General features: G+C 34.0%; 1 protein-coding gene across 2 annotated transcripts in view; it reads right to left on the minus strand.

The window, feature by feature from the left end:
- m (miniature) overlaps positions 1-19,138 on the minus strand; it is a 111,793-nt gene extending 92,655 nt beyond the window's left edge. For both annotated transcript variants that reach the window (XM_065366579.1, XM_065366578.1), the window contains exon 1: positions 18,366-19,138. In XM_065366579.1, coding sequence (XP_065222651.1) covers positions 18,366-18,383 — 18 coding nt within the window. In that variant the 5' untranslated portion in view covers positions 18,384-19,138. The remainder of the gene's footprint in view (positions 1-18,365) is intronic.
- Positions 19,139-19,339: the final 201 nt, after the last annotated feature.

Below are 19,339 nucleotides of genomic sequence, written 5' to 3' on the forward strand. Positions count from 1 at the left end.
TATTAAGACGTCACTATGGACATGGAGGCTGCTCGCGTCCGCGTTCATCTCACAATCATGACTATCCTGAGGAATCAATTTCAAAAAAATACATATCCAAGACATCGTCGCGGGAACTATTTGCTTTGTAAATGGAATAATGAAGAGTGATCTTTGTGACGTGAGGCGATGAAATGAAAAATTAGACGCGAAAAAGTTCACGTGGGAATTGGAATTATGTTAAGCAGTTTAAATGGCCGAACGGCGTTTAGGATTCCAACGAGTAGGTATAGTATGTATATGTTGCTTTAAATAATATATACATCTATTACATCCACCTATATCTACCAATGTTGCTTCTTTACTAATTTGTTTAATGTAGTTGTCATCAGTTTGGTAAAACCATGCGTAGGTTTGATGATCTAGGTATACACAACGTGGACGCCACAAGCGATCAATTATCAACTTTGGTATCTTTTCCCCCCTTGAATTTTCAAGTCGCCGAATACGAGTACATAGGAATATACAAAGGTTATATCCACCGCACCGGTCTATAGATAAATCGATTCTTCCAAAGAGAGAAATCCAATCTGTTGTTTATTTGGTAACGATGACACTGACATCATTATAAGTAAGTATATCTGCGCCCAAATAATTACAATGACCGCAGCAGCGCCAGCGTAACGCTGTATAATCCACACACAAAAAAGAAAGAAACATGCACACAAACTTCGAAACGAGAACGAGGAAGTAGTTATGGGTACCACACAAATAAACCTCAATAGCGTGTTTCATGCGTATCATATCTTCTCATTCTCGTGTCCAGGTATTATAGAGATGTGGTATGATCATTGAATACGAGCATCTGTGTATTTCGTGACTTTATTACTTTTACTTTCCGGATCTGCGCATGCCATTGCCATTGGTCTTCACCAAACAGATGATCAATCTTGTGAGCAATTAACGTGACATAATATTTGTTATTTGCCAATTCATCTTTTCTCTATCTTCAACCAAACATTACCCAATTGAGGTATTTTTCTGTTAGCTGATTCAATTCTTAAGGTAAGTGCACCTAATAACGCCCACCTTGATTAAACAGCAATTTCAGGGACTTTGAACTGCAAAAAATTTAACCAATAGGCTAGGAATTAAGAGGGGTTTCTGTAGTTCATATAAACTTGCTTGGTTCATCCCCAAAAGCCTCACCAATGAATACATTGAAATGAAACAACAAACTAGACTAGATAGCGCAAGCGCAGCTGTAACAGTGTGCATAGCTTATTTTGTTATTCTTACTGACAGTTGAGAACACAACACAATACCAAAAGCTTGAAAGCACAGCACTATACTAAAGGTATAAAAGCACAACACAATAGCAAAAGCTTAAAAGCACAACATGGTGTGATCCCAACAAACCATCTCGACTTTCAATTTGAGGTTGAGTTTTGATCAAGTGGAAATCGGCTGATACTTTTAAGCATTTTCTGACGATTTTGAGAATCAAAATTGACTGAAAATATCAAAGTAATTGACTGATAGTTTTCAACAATTTTAAACAAAATGTAAGATTGATGGGAACTTGATCCTAAATCTTCCTACATTATAGTACCTACTTTAATCATAATTGCCCCGTACAACAATTGTCGACGTCAACATTTGCATCAACTACCATTTGTTTTCCAACATAATGATGGAAAAGTGACCAATTAGTTATTTAGTATTTAGTAGGAATCTTCTGTCTGTAAAGAAGTCAAGCTAATGAAAATTTCCGAAATTTTTTCATTATTTCTGATACCTCAACATGTAGATGTTAATTTTGATGCTCAAAATTTGCATCTACAACTATGTTGGCAAATTTTTCAGAATTGAAATTTCTGTTTTAGTGTTTTAAAGTTTGGCAATCATTTCAAAATATTCATTTTTCCCTAGTTTGGAGTTGTCGAATGTCGATGTTATGTCGAAGTGAAAGGCGATTGACCACAAATACATCAACACCAACATCAACCAAATTTTTAAAGATTTCTCAAATTTGGAAAATTATGTTGATATTGAGGATGTAATTGTTGATGTTGAATTTCACATCAACATTGACATTGACATGTTGTCGACATGAAAATGTATTAGTTTAGTACTCTTAGATAAAGTATTGCATCTTTCTCTATATAAAGACTTTGATGATCAACTTCTAGATTGTACAGAATTTCTGTCTGTACTTCTCGGAGGTGGCCTATGCGTCAATGCTGCTTTCAGCATGAGCAATGGATACCTAGGAGAAATCATTTTTGGAAAAAAATTCTCAATTTTGAAACTAAAATTTCATAACTTTATGTAGCCATCCACATCCGTCACATTTGGATCCTACATGTCAATGTAAATTTTGACCCTGTGTAGAGCCAATCATGGACATAAATGCTGATCAGCATTGGTCGATAATTGCATCAACAATTGGCTCAACATAGGGTTGAAATTCACATCGACATGTGGCATCAAAAAGTAGGGTTGAATACCATTTCAAATTGAAATTGGTTGTGATGGTGGTGGTTTGGTTCCAAAAGGTACCTTTCACATTGTTCTTCCAAAATGGTTCTCAGTTCTTTTCAAACTCAAAAGGTTCTGGTGTCTCTTTACTCCTCCTTTGATGTTTTGCTGGTGGTGCTGGTTGTTCCACCAATTAAAAAATGGTTCCAAATGGTTCCAGGTCCAAAAATGGCAAAAAATTGAAAATTAAAAAAAAATTCCCCTATACCTCGCTTATTTTGCATGGAAAACACAAATTCTTATTCCACTTTGGTAAAAAAAAAGAAGTTTCAATGATGAGGGAACCAAAAAGAACCGATTCCTGAATAGGGTTCTGATGGTTCTTCTTATTTGAAACTTGTTCTGGTTCTTGTTCTGGTTGTTCTTTCCTTAAAAAACTCAATTGGTTCTAAATGATTCTAAATTGTTTCAAAATCATTTTATATGGTTGTTCTTTTGGTACTTCTCTTTTCCAAATTTTGAAAGGGTTCTGATGGTTCTGGTTCCCGTTTCACCTGATCTGAAAAAGCGGTTGTGGTGGTTCCAAATGGTTGTGGTTCCAATAAACAGTTTTCAACCCTGTCAAAAAGTGACGGATGTAGATGGGTTGACATTCACATCGAAATTAGCACGGTCATTGTTGTACAGGTGGTGACGATTTCATGTTAAAAATTCAAGTCAATTTTAGGTTGATTTCTTGCTCAGGGCCTAAACTTGACTGCAGATGTTTGTTGATTTTTCTTTCTCCATAGTTAGACATCAATAGGGATTTGACAAGACAACTGTCGTGCTGTAGGAAATGGTAGTCAAAAACACCAGAACTAACGAAAGGTCCCGTTGTTATCAGCAATTTTCAACAATTTTCCTTCAATTTTCACAACATTACATTCCAATGTTTATACTGGGACCTTTCATCAGCCAATTTTTCACTAAATTATAAAAATGATGTGAAAATTGATTTAAAATTATTCTACATAAATGTGATATCATGATTGATGCCTTTTTTCAATTTCAAAGTTGGATTGATTTTTCATCAATTTTTTGCTCAAATGAAAATATGTCAAAAATCGATTCAAAATTGTTGCAAGTAAGTATGTATTACATAATACATATATCTAATTGATAACTTTTTAAATCAGAAGTTGAATCTATTTTTCATCAATTTTTTGTCAAAATTATCAAACGTGAAAACTTGTTGTGAAATATTTATCGAGTTTGTCTTGAAAATAGACATTAATTTAGTATCAAAAATTAACACAAAATATTCATCAACTTTTTTCTTAAAAATATATGATTTTTTCTGTACATTGAAGTTGAAGTTGATTTTGACTCATTTCTGCTAAGAAATGAAAATGAAGTAGACCAATACAACAATTGATTAACAAAAAAAAAAAAAAGATATCAATTCCTTCGCTGACATCACTTTATGTACTACTCGCAAATAAAGTGTGCAGCAAAAGTATAGGTAGTTTTTCAAAAAAAATTTATGTTGGGAGAGAAGAAGTGTTATAACATTTGGCCTCATTTCTAAGGGGTCATCTCGACCCAGTTTTTGAGTTGTGGGAGAGTCGAGGTGCAGGGATTTTCCCATCAAATCATGGAAACAAAATTTTACTCCATTTCACAGCTCAACTAAGCATTTCATTTTTAAAAAAATGCGTACAACCAAAGTTTTGGAGCATGAAATTTTCAATAAGAATACCATGACAAGCCTTCATTTAATATTCCAAGTTGATCCAAAAAAGTAGGTAGTTTTTTCTCCAATCTAAGCTCAAGCTCATGAATTCAAGTACCTACTCCTCGTTCTTCCCCACCAACAAATCTGATATTTTTTGTTTCTTTCAATCAGTCCTACCAACTAGTGTAATATTTTGGAAAAATACCGTATCACCTTATTTTCCACCTATAGACATTCTCAATTGTGCCATGCAGAAAGAAAAGGATAATGTAACTGTAAGACTGATTCGAATCAATAAAACTGACCAGAATTTTATACACAAACGTAGGTATATTATATGTTCATTTGTAAATATTAAATAAGCCGGTCCGAGCTAAGCGTGTGAACGTCCGTGGTAATCTTTTCATTCATCTACGCGCTGGCGATAATTTAGCATATAAATGAGATTTTTTTTTTGTTAAGTTATATTTCTTAATAATGTTTTATTTAACGTGAATTATAAACAGGTTTACAATCAAATCTTTTTCTGGTCAAGAGTAAGGAGATATGGTAAATCTACCGTAAATCTCGGCGCGTATATAACTAAACTTTCAAGTTCATGGTCCAAACAGGTGCATGTAACTATATCTATATCTACAAAATGTCGTGTGGTATCATTTGTTCGATTCGGCACTTTTTTATATCGTATTCTATAGCTATAATTTATAGTGTAGAAATACTTTTATGCGACAAATCTATAGGCACCTACGATCAACAAAACTGCATAAATGTTTATAACGTTGTCAATGGATGTAATTAGGGGCTTGATAAAGGTCATCGAACTTGAGATGTTTGCGTGAAAAAGTAAGTATCATCAGTGGTAGAGTTTATTGATTGTATTAAAATCGAGTCATAACACTTTGATGATTCTGTAACAATGATTCCTGAATCTTTGATTTGAAAAAAAAAAGAAAGTTATATGCAGGTGAATTTACGAGTATTTTATTTTTGCACAAATAAGTATCAGACATGTTTTTGAGATTGGTTTAAGTAGGCAATGAAATATTTTGATCAATGACCAGTAAAACCAACTTTTTTCGAACAACTGTAATTTTGATATGTACTTACATCTTACTCATTTCCCTGACAATTTAAACAAACATTCACATAATTTCTATTTTTTTTTTTTTTTTTGCTTTTCGTCGTCAATTTTATTGCTCGCCAAGATGTATTTAATTTTTGATTTATTCTCATTTTTAAACTCCTCGTCTCCTCTCATAAACGTAATGTTTATTTTTGCATATTAATTTGATTACTAAATTCGAGAGTAGTAAAATGCTAAAAAAAGATGAAATTTCAAGAGATGAAAAAAAAATTACTAATAAAAGTCAATGTTCAACAAATTTTCCTTAAATTTATGATTTTTTAATTGGAATCACAGAGAAATAAACCAGATAAGGAACTTCACGCTGAAAATTCCTAAATAATTATCAAATAAAGAGGGTACAATTTTGTTAGTCGAATTACTCCATAAGAATTAAACTCAGATTAATAAACTTTGGTTGAATTTTTCTTTGGTTCTTCATTTGGAGTATTAAAAGATGATTTTGAACCCAAACAACACACTCCTATGACTTTTCAGGAGGCATGGACTCAAAATATGGAATCTCACACTTTAAACTGAATGTTGACATACATACAAGTATTTTGATCATACCTACAATATGAAATTTGGCATCTATATAATATGTTAAAATCCCCAGTACAAATCCTACCAAATTCATAAAATTTTTCTAGCACATCTCACCTTTAAAACCGATTTTGAAATTTTGAAAGTGATCCTCTAGTTGCTGACTATGAGTTGAAAAAAGTTCAACGTTTCCTCAATTTCAGCACCTTTTGAGTGATCAAACCTACCTAAACGATAAAAAAAACTTATTTCGATAACATTTTTCACCCTAGGAACGGTCCTCTTTTGATCAAACATTTTTTCACTGCCATACTTGAATGCAGTAAGGCAAATCATTCCTATTTTCATTCTTTTAGCTACAATTCGACAATTTTTTAATGTTTTTTTTTTTTTTTTTTTTTTTTTTTTTTGATATTTGCCCACAAACACAATTTTTTACGAAAAAATCCAGTCAAAAAACTTAATTTTGAAAAATTAAGCAATATGATCGATTAATTGTGAAACTGAAGCATTTTCCTTCATAGTCTGTTGTGTTTTTTTTCAATTAGCACTGGGTAGGTACTGATACAATCGTACAAATACCTTTCTATCAAAATTATACAGTTGAGCTCCTCTATTAATAAGGCTACTTCACAGTTGATGGATTTCGTCTCTCATTAGCTAAATGACTTGAAATTGAATTCTTGTAATGCAACAAGTACCTAATTGGATTTCCTGCATGGAAAATCTATTCGCCGTATTGATTCCTCTATTTTCTTCCCACGAGTCAGAAGATATTTAAAAAGAGTACAATCATTATGAGGCATATTTGAAAAGGATTGCTGTGAGAGTTAAGGTGGCAATTGACATAACTGATAAGCCTTTGATAGCAATTTAAAAAAAATCAGATGTGTTTTAAAGCTTCAATAATTTTTATTACAAATTATGTTAGTGAAATCTAAACGGAAATAACTACGTTGAATACCCCCCCCCCCCCCATTTTCCCATCAAGTCAATAGCATTTCGAGGGACAAGGGTTGATCAGAATTGAAATAATAACACTACAGCCTCGTTTTCAAATTTCAAAGCAATAGAGGCAGATTTTTTTAGTTCTGAAAAAACTGGAAAATGGAAAAAAATGAGCATGCTTTAAACTTCCATAAACAAAATTTCAACAGCCCACATCGCTCGATTTTTCAATTTCTGGAAAATTTTTAAAAATTTATAATTGGGAATTTTGACGATTTTTGCTTCTTTAAAAATTAATTTAGTAGATAAAAATAACTAAAAATTAGCCCTGCAACTAGGATCTTGTCTCTTGAATCAAATTTCGCGATTTTCGATAATTCTGGAGCCTCGAGTGCGATGTTGGATTTCTCCAGAATTTTAAATTTCCCCAAAAAACGTGAACATTAATTTGGGCAGCTAACAATCGAGTTATGACTCATTCTTGTATTTCTTTGAGCAGAATTCTTCACTTATCATTAAAAATATGCTGCTCAAGAAAACATACAAGTAAGTTGAGAATAAGCCACAAATCGATTTTGAGCAGCCCAATTGGATTTTCACGTCTTCTGGAAAAATTTTGAAACTGAAGAAATCGAAAATTCCGCTGGATGCTCTAGAACGGCTCAAAATCGTGAGATCTGGATTCGAGAGGTTGGTTTTAAGCGAAATATAGAAATCTGTCCAAATTTCAAAAATTCCCTTGCGAAGAGAAAAATTTTATTTTTTTGAATTTTTTTCCTTGTTTTGGTCAAAAAATGCACTTGTGGTGTTCACCAGAAAATTGCAGGGCTAAATGCGAATAAACTCATTGAACGGGTCGAAAATAAGCCACAACTCGATTTCTGGCTGCCCAAATGGATTTTCAGGCCTTATTCTGGTAAAATTTCAGAATTTTGGAGAATTTGAAAATCGTGCTAAAAGCTAATTTCCTTCATTTTTATGAAATATCACCGAAAATAGTCAATTTTAAATTTTCAAAAATTCGCCAAAAATCGAAAAATCAATTTGAGCAGGTGAAATTTTGTTTACAGAGGTTTCAGAGCGTGCTCTTTCCAAAAATCGCGGGACAGGTCCATGTGGGTTCTTTCGTAGAATTTTCATTTTTTAAATTACATTCATCAGTCCCAATTTTGTGATTTCTTTCACCTCGTCAAATACTGGAAAATCAAATTTATTCATCTCAAAATTTGAAAATAGGCTCTCACATTTTTTTCCACACACACAGCAATTAATTCACTTGATCTAGAACCAAGGAGCAAAATAGATGGATTCCGAATCAGCTGCATATCTTTCACCCTTTCTCCCCCTCCCCTTAAGAAAAATCATTAATCGATCTCACATTTACATAATTTTCACAAGACCAAAATCACAGCGATGAATTCCACGATTATACTTACAGAATCTTCAACACGTCGATCAAGCGCGGATGTGAAAATGAAAAAAAAAACGATTATTGGAAGCTTTCGGAATCGATCCTGCACGATGCAGTGGCCATCGAAGGAACTCATTAAAGGGCCCAGAGGACCGCTTTACCAGTTGCTATATAAATCTTGGCAGTTTTCATCGAGAGGCGTAGCCGGTGCCGCCCAAATTACCACTTCGTATTTCACGTGGTAGGTTTTCTATAATATCTCGGCCGTTGTTTTTACGGTTAAACAATGCAGACACATACGGTGTGTTTCGGCGTTGTTGTTGATGCTGATGTTGTTGTTTCTTCTTCTTCTTTTTTTTTCGCATAATCAAGTAAACACGAATTCGCAAGTCTCTGTAGCCGGACAACCGTTAATTATAAACGTATGTTGGGATTTAATCGGAAATCATTAGCTAGTTTTATGAATTGTTTTGCATTTATGATGAGCTCGAAATGGTCTAAAGTAACGTAGTTTTTTTTTTCACGACTAACGCCAGTATGAAAGAAAAAAGACATATGTAGTTCAATCACTTTTCGTCTGAAGTACGTAGGTTCAAGTACTATACATAATATAGACAGACGCATGGGCATTCTACTCCATATTTAACAACGACATATTCTCGTATTTTATAATTCGTACCTATGGGTCCTGCTTGGTAATTTAAAACATGGTTGAAATTACCTCGAAAATCACCTACAACATCGAGAAGAACGCTGTCATGAGATGGGGGGGAGGGAGGGAGGAGGGGGACGAGGTCTCGGGTACATGTTGCAGACGTAAACTACACTATACAAGCTAATCCAATAATTATCCGCCTTTTAGGAAGATAATTCGTCACGCATCAAAGAACCAGATGCGAGAACGTTGAATCTGCCGAGAAGCCACGGAGTAAATTCGATTCGAAGCGTAAAATGATTTAGCGGATTTTCGGTATCGTCGGACACGCGACTGGTTATTCTGGCCGCCTGCGCCTCGAGTTTATTGTCAAAATAGTCGTGACTTTGTGTGCGAAAAATTGCCACGTTCTGCGGGTACCTTATGCTCGGCTGATAACGGTGCATTGATACGTCCACGTCCCATCGCTGGCTGGCTGCTTCTCTTGCCCGCACGATCGTGAGTTTTCACTTATACATTGTGTACTACTACTACGCAGACTAGACTCTTTGATTCGATGCCATAGGCTTATTGTTATAGGTATTGTAACCATTGAGAGAGTTGAGATGGTAAAACATTGGTAAGTAATGTCGCTCAATTTACTCCGCGATGCGACGAGCTCAATTTTCGAGAGATGGCTGCAATTAAAAATTAGATAAGGTAATTTCAAATCAAACAGCAGCTTTGTCTGGTAAACGTGGTGTGAAAATTGTTCCGATTTTTTTTTTTGTTCAATACGAGAGGATAGATCAGATTTGTCGGTAACAGATTTTCAGCGAGGTATTCGGTCTTTTTAGGTAAATGTGCATTAAAAGGACGAAGAGAATATTAAAAAAATGAATAGGAAAAATGAAAGGTCTTTCAATTCACTTACCCAACCCTCAGTTTTTTGAACATTTAGAAGGACCTATCTCTGATTTTATTAGAACATTAACCAATCTTCAAATAGACCCCAAAACTCTCATTCAAAAACCAATATCCTACCCTCCATGGCTGCTTAAACCTCCTCAAATTGACTACTATTTGAATAATTATTCAAAGAAAAGTCATTCCCCATTAGTAATTAAAAATAACTATCTGAAACTTCTATCAACATATCCTGAATTCAACCTCTGTTTCACAGATGGATCAAAAATACCAAATCATCATTCTGGATACGTATTCTTTATAAATGGTGCAATTTCAAATTTCAAACTCCCAAACTGTTCATCTATTTACTCTGCTGAACTCACTGCTATCTATCATTGCCTCTGCGATATACTCACCTCTGAACCAGATAACAAACTATTTTCATCCAGAGTGATTCCTTAAGTTCATTGATTTCTATACAAAATTTATTTTCTGATCACCCTATTGTTCAAAATATCCATAAAAAACGATTTGAGCTACAAGATTCCCTCTTTAATTATTCAGTTTATGTATGTTCCCAGCCACATTGGAATCACTGGAAACGAAATTGTTGATACTTATGCAAAATCTGTAACTACTCTTTCCCCTTTACCATCATCACAGCTGACGACATCAAATCTTTTCTAACTCAAAATATATACATGAATTGGCAAAATTACTGGTCCCAACAAACATCCAACAAGCTCTTCCAACATAAAAAGTCAGTTCATCCTTGGAAAAACCTCTCCCACTTAAATAGACTTGAAGAAGTCATTTTGACACGATTGAGAATTGGACACACCAAAATCGCACATAACCACCTTTACCTAAAAACTCCTAAGCCCTCGTGTCAATTTTGCTCATCTGAACCCATATCTGTCCAACACCTAATATTCTACATATTGTCCACATTTACACTAAGATCGAATATCTCTTCAAATAGATGAAAACTCTCTCTTCATTCCTGACAACCCCTCCGAAATAGAAAAAGTTATTACTCTAGTTGAAAAACACAACCTAACAAATTCAATATAAACCTTCTGACGTAGGGTGTAATAATCTAGTAATTATAAACACCCCCCCCCCCCCAAAAAAAACTTTCAGGTGCTAAATTCAATTTTTCAATGATTGAAAAATTCTTGAAAATTCGTTGATTCTTTTTTTTTTTAGAAAAAAATCAAAATTTCGATCAATTTTATTTGAAGAATTGACAACTGTGATTTTGTATTGACCCCATCATAGACTTCTTCTCCAGTGAATTTTTATATTTTTCAGTTTCGAGAAAAATTATCGTGAAAAAAGCCATTTTCAAATTTTTTCTGCTAGTTCAAAAAATCTAAAAATTTTGGGAGAAAAAAGAAATGGATATAAAAAGTTGAAGCTTCCTATTTGGCTATTCTAAACTTTTGAAATCAACCAGTTAGAGCCTCCAGCAGTTTTTTCAATTCTCCAGTTTTGAGAAACATGATCGTGAAAAAAGCAATTTCAAAACTCTTTTCTGCTGGTTCAAATGTAAAATTTTTGAAAAAAATAAAAATAAATATGAAACGGTAAAACTTGGTTTAGACCCTGTTTTCAAATTCTTGAATCAACAAACGGTGGTTTTGAGCCGATATCGAACCTCCAGCATTATTTTGTATCCCTCAGTTTTGAAAAAAAAATTGGCATAAAAAATGGCAAAAGCAAATTCAGCGTCTACAAAGTGGAATTACCTACCTTTATGGCTTCTGGGATCAATTTGGTCAAAAATTTTGAAACGCTGTTTCTGTGTGTTGATCAAAACCGGTCGCCAAAACATCCTCAAACAAATTATGAGCAAATCATGTCAAGTGATGTAGTTGGAATTTCTTTCAAAATTTGAAACAATTTTTATAATGAAACTAATTTATAGATCGAAAAAACATGTTTTGAAACTTTTCCAAGCACAGAAATTCATTTTGGATTTTTTAAAGAATTTTTGAAAATTTAAAAAATTGCTATTAGAACAAATTTTTCAACTTTTTTAAGTATTGCTTCTTTTTTCAAACGAAACAAACTAGTTTTTTTTAGATTATTTTTCGAATCTGAAATTTTTTTCCCAAGTTTTCCTTTCTTCATTATGCTAGAAACTTTTTTGGGGGGAGATGGGGGGGGGTGCTAAATTGTTCTCAGATACAAAAAAATTGATCTTTTTTCAAGCATGAATGCAATGCAATAAAATCTCCACCCCCTTCCCCGGAGCTATTTTTTTAAAATTGAAAAAAACAATATGGAACCATCTGACAGTCTGACACATGATTTTGACAGAACTAAAATTAAATCGAAAAAACACCCCTTAAAACCTCTATACTTAACCAAAACTTCAAGTGCAAAAATTCATTTTTTTGATTTTTTGCGAATTTTTGAATTTTCAAAAAATTTAAAAAGCTGCTAATATTACGGCAAATTTTCAATTTTTTCTACTAATTAGTGCAAAAAATTATTTTAGTTGAAACTGAATTTTATTTTAAAAATTTTTCACGAAACACGATAACGAGTGCACCCATTACAGTTATATGTAGATTCTAATGTTCACTTTTAGCCTTTCTGGAGTAATTTGAAGTTTCTAGAGAAAATTTTAAAATCACTGGAGGCTCCAGAATGGTCTAAAACCATAGGAATTTGTTATGTGTGGTTGTTGAATTGAGGGAATTATTACATACATTGGTTCGCTATACTCAAAACAATTTATATTTCATGAAAAAGTTTGAAAATCACCTTTGATAAAATTTTTCTAAAATATGTTTCAAATTTTCAAAAATTCGTCAAAAATCCCCAAAAAACCTCGTAGGATCTGTAATTTGGGTTACAGGAGTTTTATTACACAGTCTTTCGATCTGGCTTAGTTTCGCCCAAATCGGATAGTGCCAATTCTAAAGGTTCCCCAGATGATTTTTAACCATGTTAATTTCCTTGTTTCAAAAACTGCCTGCTACCGAATAGATTTTTTTTCCAAATTCACTCTATTGGTGAATGTAAAAGGAAGTTTTGAATCCATATTCTTTCCATAAAAAAAAATCCTATAAAATTGAACCAAATCAACGTAATCATTGACCCGAGATTCTGTATTATTTTTTATTGAAAATTGAACATTATTTTCAACAGATCACAGCAGGATCTCCGATGACGACTTCGACTAATTTAGTCGTACATTTCACATCTCCATCGACACTTTGAAAATACACGATCGAATGACGTAAGTCGTCGAGTATTAATTAACTGCCAACATGTTGTGGTACTTTCTTTACATACATGAAATAAAAACACCAAGAAGAAAAAAAAACACATCATCTTCGAATAAACAGCTTTCGCTAATTTCGCACCATCAGGCGCCGCTACCGATATAAATAATCAATCGGCAATGTGCAATTAGCGAGTTGGTATCGAAGTCGACGAAGACTGCGACGACGACGACAAACAACCAGATGAAAAGAATGCAGCAAAATATCGAGTGACACTTTCGTTTTCTTTTTTAATACTTATCCGCACTGTATACTCGTACTTACTACTTACACATGAAATGAAAGCGGAGGTTGGTACCCTAAGTGTACCTATAATGGTACAGTAAATACGCATAAAGTTTATATCTGGTATATTGTGGTACCGCGCGATGCTGATGCGGACGATTCCGCTTGAGCCTTAACCCAGCGTTTAAGTCACCAAACCTATTCGACCTATATAACATGGTGCGGCTGTGCTGTGCTATGCTGTGGTGTTTATTAATCCGGCGTCGTCGTCGTCGTCGTTGTCACGTGATGCGGTGCGATGTCTCCTCGACTATGACGTCACATATTCGTTTATCAGTTTTCAATTTGTCACACATTGCACTACTTTTACTTTGGATTCGTTCCAAACATTCTTTACGCGCACGAAATATTTATTAGATTTTTTTTCACCCGGTTTTTCTCTTCTTTTTATTAGTGGTCTGGTTTAGGTTCGGGTCTCTGGGTGAAATGAACGCAGAACAAATGGTACTGATCGTGGCTTGTGATGGTGGTTTTCTGTCATCGTGTGTGATGACTGAGTTTTTTAGAGATGATGAGATGAGATGAGATGAGAGAGATGAGAGATATGCTAATTAGTCACATACCGCGTATAACGAATGTTAAAGGATCCACCTGGTTTGTTTTTATTTTGAAAAAAGATCATCGATCGACTAGGATATATTCGTTGCTAACGACAATGGCATGAAAATTATTGTGTTTGGATCTTGAATCAAAGTGAAAGTGGTGAAAATATTTTCCAGATTTGCCTATTTTCTTGAATAGTGGATTCCTATAAAGATTAAAAATATAGAATTTTTAGGAGACTATTGGAGAAAAAATGAGTAAACTTTCCTCCTACGAAAGGTTATCCTCACGGAAGGAAAAATTTTCATCTTATTTTCCCACTTTTCCTCTCTGAAAATTGTATTTTTCCAACAGTGAGAATTGTACGACCTAAATACCGCTTCCTGATGTATTTTTGACCCCAGGACATTGTGTTTTTTTTTTTTATGACATATAGATACTTTTTTGCGCCGGGGGGTGATTCTGAAATTTGTGAGACGCCGACCTGTGTGATGCTGATCCGTATGACGTTGACTTTTGAAAAGTTGAAAAAAAAAATTCAGCTAACTTTCTGACATTATGTCTGATTTTTGAAAACTTGAGAGAAAATCGATCGACATTTTTGAAAATTGAGGTGGAAAATTCAATGATTTTCTGACATTAGGATGTCATTTTAAAAATCACGTTGAATTCTTAATCTTATGTCAGACTTTTGAAAACTTGGAAAAAATTCTCATGAATTTTTGATATTATGTCAGAATAAATTCTATTAGAGCCAACTTTTGAGTACTCACAAAATATTTCAATTTGACAAGGGATTCTCAAAATTATGCCAGATACTTAAGCCAAACTTTTAAAAACCGTAAAAAATCCTATATTATTTCAGTGTTTCTAGTCTTTGTTTGACTTTTAAGAACTTGAGAAAAATTCAGATAAATTCTCAAGATTATGTCAGACCTTTAAAAATTTGAATAATCTCAATTCTTGACATGAAGAAAAAAATATATCCATGATTTAAAATTAATTTTGGATCAAGTGTGTCAAATTCAAATATTTAAAAAAAAAAACAAAAACAACTTGTGAAGAAGGTGAAATGGGGATTTTTTTGGAAAAATTGATGATAAGATGATGATGATGATGATATTTTATAAATAAGATGTAAACTTCGCATAATTCGATGTTCTTTCATTTTTACAAACCCTCACCAAAATCTTGACCCTCAGTTTCAACTACAGTCCTTCAAAATTAATTTTGACCTACCTTACCTATAGGTGAGTAGGTACAAATATTTATCCCAGCACAGAACTACCTTACAAGCGGACCTTTCGAATTGTCATCTCTTTGATTTGGACGAATCCAAGCTACTTGATCGAAAGAGTATGTCTCAAAACTCCCGCAACCAAAATTTTAGATCCTAAAGCTCATTTTTCCATTTTTCGTAAATTTTTGAAGAAAAAAAATGATCAAAAAACTGTTTTAAATGTGATTTTCACACTTTTTAACGAAATATAAGTTTTTTTGAGCAAAGCGAACCAATGTAACTAATTCCTTCAATTCAATTCATTTTTCAGTTTTCTTTTTAAAAAGCCAGAAATGAACTTTAAAACTGGTAGTTTTGATCTGTGCTTATTAAGCAACCTCTCAAACGTTTTAGGTGGTTGCTGCAGAATTCCAAGAGTGTCAGTTACCTTCTTTGAAGATCTGTGTTCTTTTTCAGAATTTTTTTGAAAAACTTGGTCAAAAATTCACCTTTGAACAGGCATCACTGGAATTTCGCAATAAGCCCTAAAACGGTCAACAGAGCATCCAATAAGCAGCGACCAAAGTTAAGGGTTCTAAAAATCATTTTTGACATTTCTAGACTGATTTGAGTTTTCTGAAGAAACTTAAAACATCGCTAAAGGCTCCAAAATAGCACAAAAGTAGATATTACTGATGTATGGGAGTTGAAGGAATCATTCACATTGATTTACTATACTCAAAGAATAAGTTTCAAATTTAAATTCAGTTTTGATTCTTCTTGAACATATTTTCAAAAATTCATCAGAGGCTTCAAAGTGGCCAAAAAATTGGTCGTTTTCGAGTTCTGTTCCCACTGGCTTTGTTTAGTTTGAAAAAAGAAGATATGAGAAGGTTCTTAAATTTTTTTAATCTTCAAAAATTCGCTGAAAATCCAAAATTGGATTTTGAGGCTTAAAATTTCAGTTTCAGAAGTCTAATTCTGTTGTGCACTTTTTTTTCAATTTTGAAAGAAACGTTCAAAATTGACAGATTTTAGACTACTACAGTGTCCAAAAAACATAAAGTTTTTTTGTGTTCTCAAAATAAATTTCAGCTTCAGCATGAACGGATGATTAAATTTCTTCACAACTGGTTCAGTGGCTCGTGACCAGGAACACAAACCACCTTCAGAAATTCAGTCGAGCAAACGTTTCAAAAATTTGTAAACTAGAAGTTTGTGATTTGTGCTTCACGAAAAAGACCAATCTTCAAATTGTAAGGGCGCATACAGCTAAATTTCCAAGATTTCGTCGAAATATTCCAGTTTTGAGTGAATCATGGTAAAAATTAAACAATTCAAAAAAAGTCAAAAATCCGTACAAAAAACACAGCATATTCGCATAACCTGACATGAAACCATTTATTCATTAAAATTTCAATTGGAAAAGAAAAAAATATATAAAAATGCAAAAACATAATTTGAGAAATGACAAAATATATTTTTTTCCTGAAAATTTTTTTCGGAAAACTTGAAACGCTTTTCCTAGAAAATTTTACTTTAGGTCAAGTGGTCCCTTTTTTTCATATGCACCCTCACATTAAGGATATATTATGGGGACTGCGTCCTGTATTTTTTGTTCAACAAACTTTCAAGGATCACAAATCCCCCCCAAAAAAACTTCGGATTGAAGTTGGAAGACACAAAAATGAAAACGTTCATTTCGTTATTATTTTTTCTTGTGAGGGGAGGAGGGGTGAAAAATTCAAGCACTGGTATTGATAATGAATAATTCAATGATTTCAATTATGATTCAAATTTTTTCCACGCACAGGATGTTCAATATCATAGTGTTTTCTAAAAAAAAATATGAAAACTTGAAGCAGGTTTGAATACTTTTCATTCAAATATCACATTTTCTTAGGAAGAGCTAAACGTGATAAAATTGCTGATACCTGTAAAAATTACACAGAAATGGTCAAAGGTCACTGGGGGTTCGGACTATAGGTTCATGCACTAACTTCCACCAGTTAATTTCAAAATCACAGCTGAGCCCAATTTCCCTCCATATCCTACAAAAAAAATTTCAAGTTTTTTTTCCTCGTGTCCAAGACAAGTGAAAAATTTATCCATGGGTAAAATATTTCACTTTAAACAAAAAACTACAATAATTTCAATCTTATTAAAAACACTTGGAAGGAAAAAATAAATTCACACAGTGATTTATTCTGAAAGCTCTCTGCAATTTTGTTTACATTTATTTCTTTGCCCACCATTCAGAATTTGGTGTGGGGGGGGGTGGGGTATACCATATCTATTTTACATCACGAACCCCGGAATAATTCATTTTAAAAATGTGTAGGAAACATCTACAATTCATGATGTTTACTTTTGATTCGAATATCTAATATCACTGACTAAAAAAAATAAATCTTGTAATAAGTATTTTCTTAACACCTTGTATCTCTCTTATTTCATTAAAAGAAAATTTCAAAATACTGATTATTCGGTACCATAGTAAAATATTTCACAAAATAGGTCACAAGTAGTATCATCTCATCTGGTTTTCATTTTGAAGGCCACAATAGTCTGGCTCCTTCATTTTTTAAAATAGGGTTTTCTCCGAAGACGTTTTCGATCATCTCAAAAAGTTGTACAAGAATCTATGCTTGAAAAAAGATGTTTCAAAACATTTCTCCTTATACAAACCCGTTTACAAAATTTCCTTTAATTTATCACAATTAGTTCTATCACCCAATACGCTGGATTTACCAAACGAAACAGAGACACCATTTTATAAAATACGCAATAAAATATTTCAAATCCCAAGGGACACGAAGCCATGAAACGAGAAAACATACAGCACAGATAAATATAGTTGACCAGTGGGTCGCGTCTCACATTAAGTATACTGGACACCTTCGAGTATCATAAAGACCTACTTATTATGTACATTTTATGTAACCACAACGCATCTACAAAAAAATCTTTTCCACACCAACACCAAAGTCCACTCTATAAACCACTCTAAATCACAACCAAAAATGAGTGGGTAGTTCTCGTCGACAACGTTATTGTACCAGTTGACAGTTTGAAGAAAATGGCTTTGAAAATCATTAAGCTCTCGAATCGAGCTTAACGCAGTATGAAGACGAAGAATGATGAAACAAAAAACCAGCACGAGTATTTATCACGGTATTGTTTCCACCACCGAAATATACCGGTCATCTGCGACCTGCGTCGTGTGTTTTGAATATGAATAAGTAATCTTTGACCCTACGGGTCGACTTACCGGTGACAAATTATCCATATACAGAGCTGTATTCTTCACCCGCACAACATATTAACAAACCGGACGAAGAAAATGGACGCACACTATTGAAAAATCAATGAAACAAAAGTCACTGCCCGGAAAAACGGATCAACAACCGATCATCGAACAACACCGTTGATAAAATATTCTAGTAAAATAACAGTTGCGAGTTCTCGACGATCATCTACGAAAATAATATTATAGACACGCGACAGACGCAATGCAAAATATGGTAAGACGAAACTTTGCAACAATCGATAATAAAATCAATTAACCAATTACGCACATTTAACCGGCAAAAGAATACGGTACGTTGCGATTACGCGATAAATATTGCTCAAGAACAATGTAGCATGTACTCGTAAAACGCATGTTGAACGTACCCTCGCATTGGCTTGTAATCTTGACCGCCACTCTTGCTGCACTAAAAGAAAGTCCTCTCCTCGAACTCTTCCAGCACTAGCAGCAGTCGGATGTGGAAAAGTAATCGCACCTGTTACCATCATCCGTATGTGTGCAACGTCTCTTCGGAGGGGATAAACCTGGTCACCGTGTTAGAGGAAGAAGAGACCGCATGCCACCACACAGTTTCGTCTTGGTCGCTGCGAGTGCGACCGCGACCGACGACCAGCGCCATCGCCAGCGCGTGGCCTTGTTCTTGAACCTCGACTCGAATTTTCCGCCGCATTTTTCGTGCCAATGCCATCGCCATGCTGGCCCAGCTACCAGGTACCCGGTGAATTACTCTCCTCGACTCTGTACAGCATGACGATTTGATAATGATACCCAAATAGATACATCTGCAGCGTTTATAAGATGATATTTTCATCTCATATACTTATGTACGAGTAAAATACCATAAGACATATATTAACCATGTAGTTAGGATTCGTCTCGTGGGCAGGGGCATTATTCATCGCGGTGCTACAATGCATTATCATGTATTAGATACC

This window comes from Planococcus citri, chromosome 5 (genome assembly GCF_950023065.1).
Source record: "Planococcus citri chromosome 5, ihPlaCitr1.1, whole genome shotgun sequence".
Classification (NCBI taxonomy): Eukaryota; Metazoa; Arthropoda; class Insecta; order Hemiptera; family Pseudococcidae; genus Planococcus; species Planococcus citri.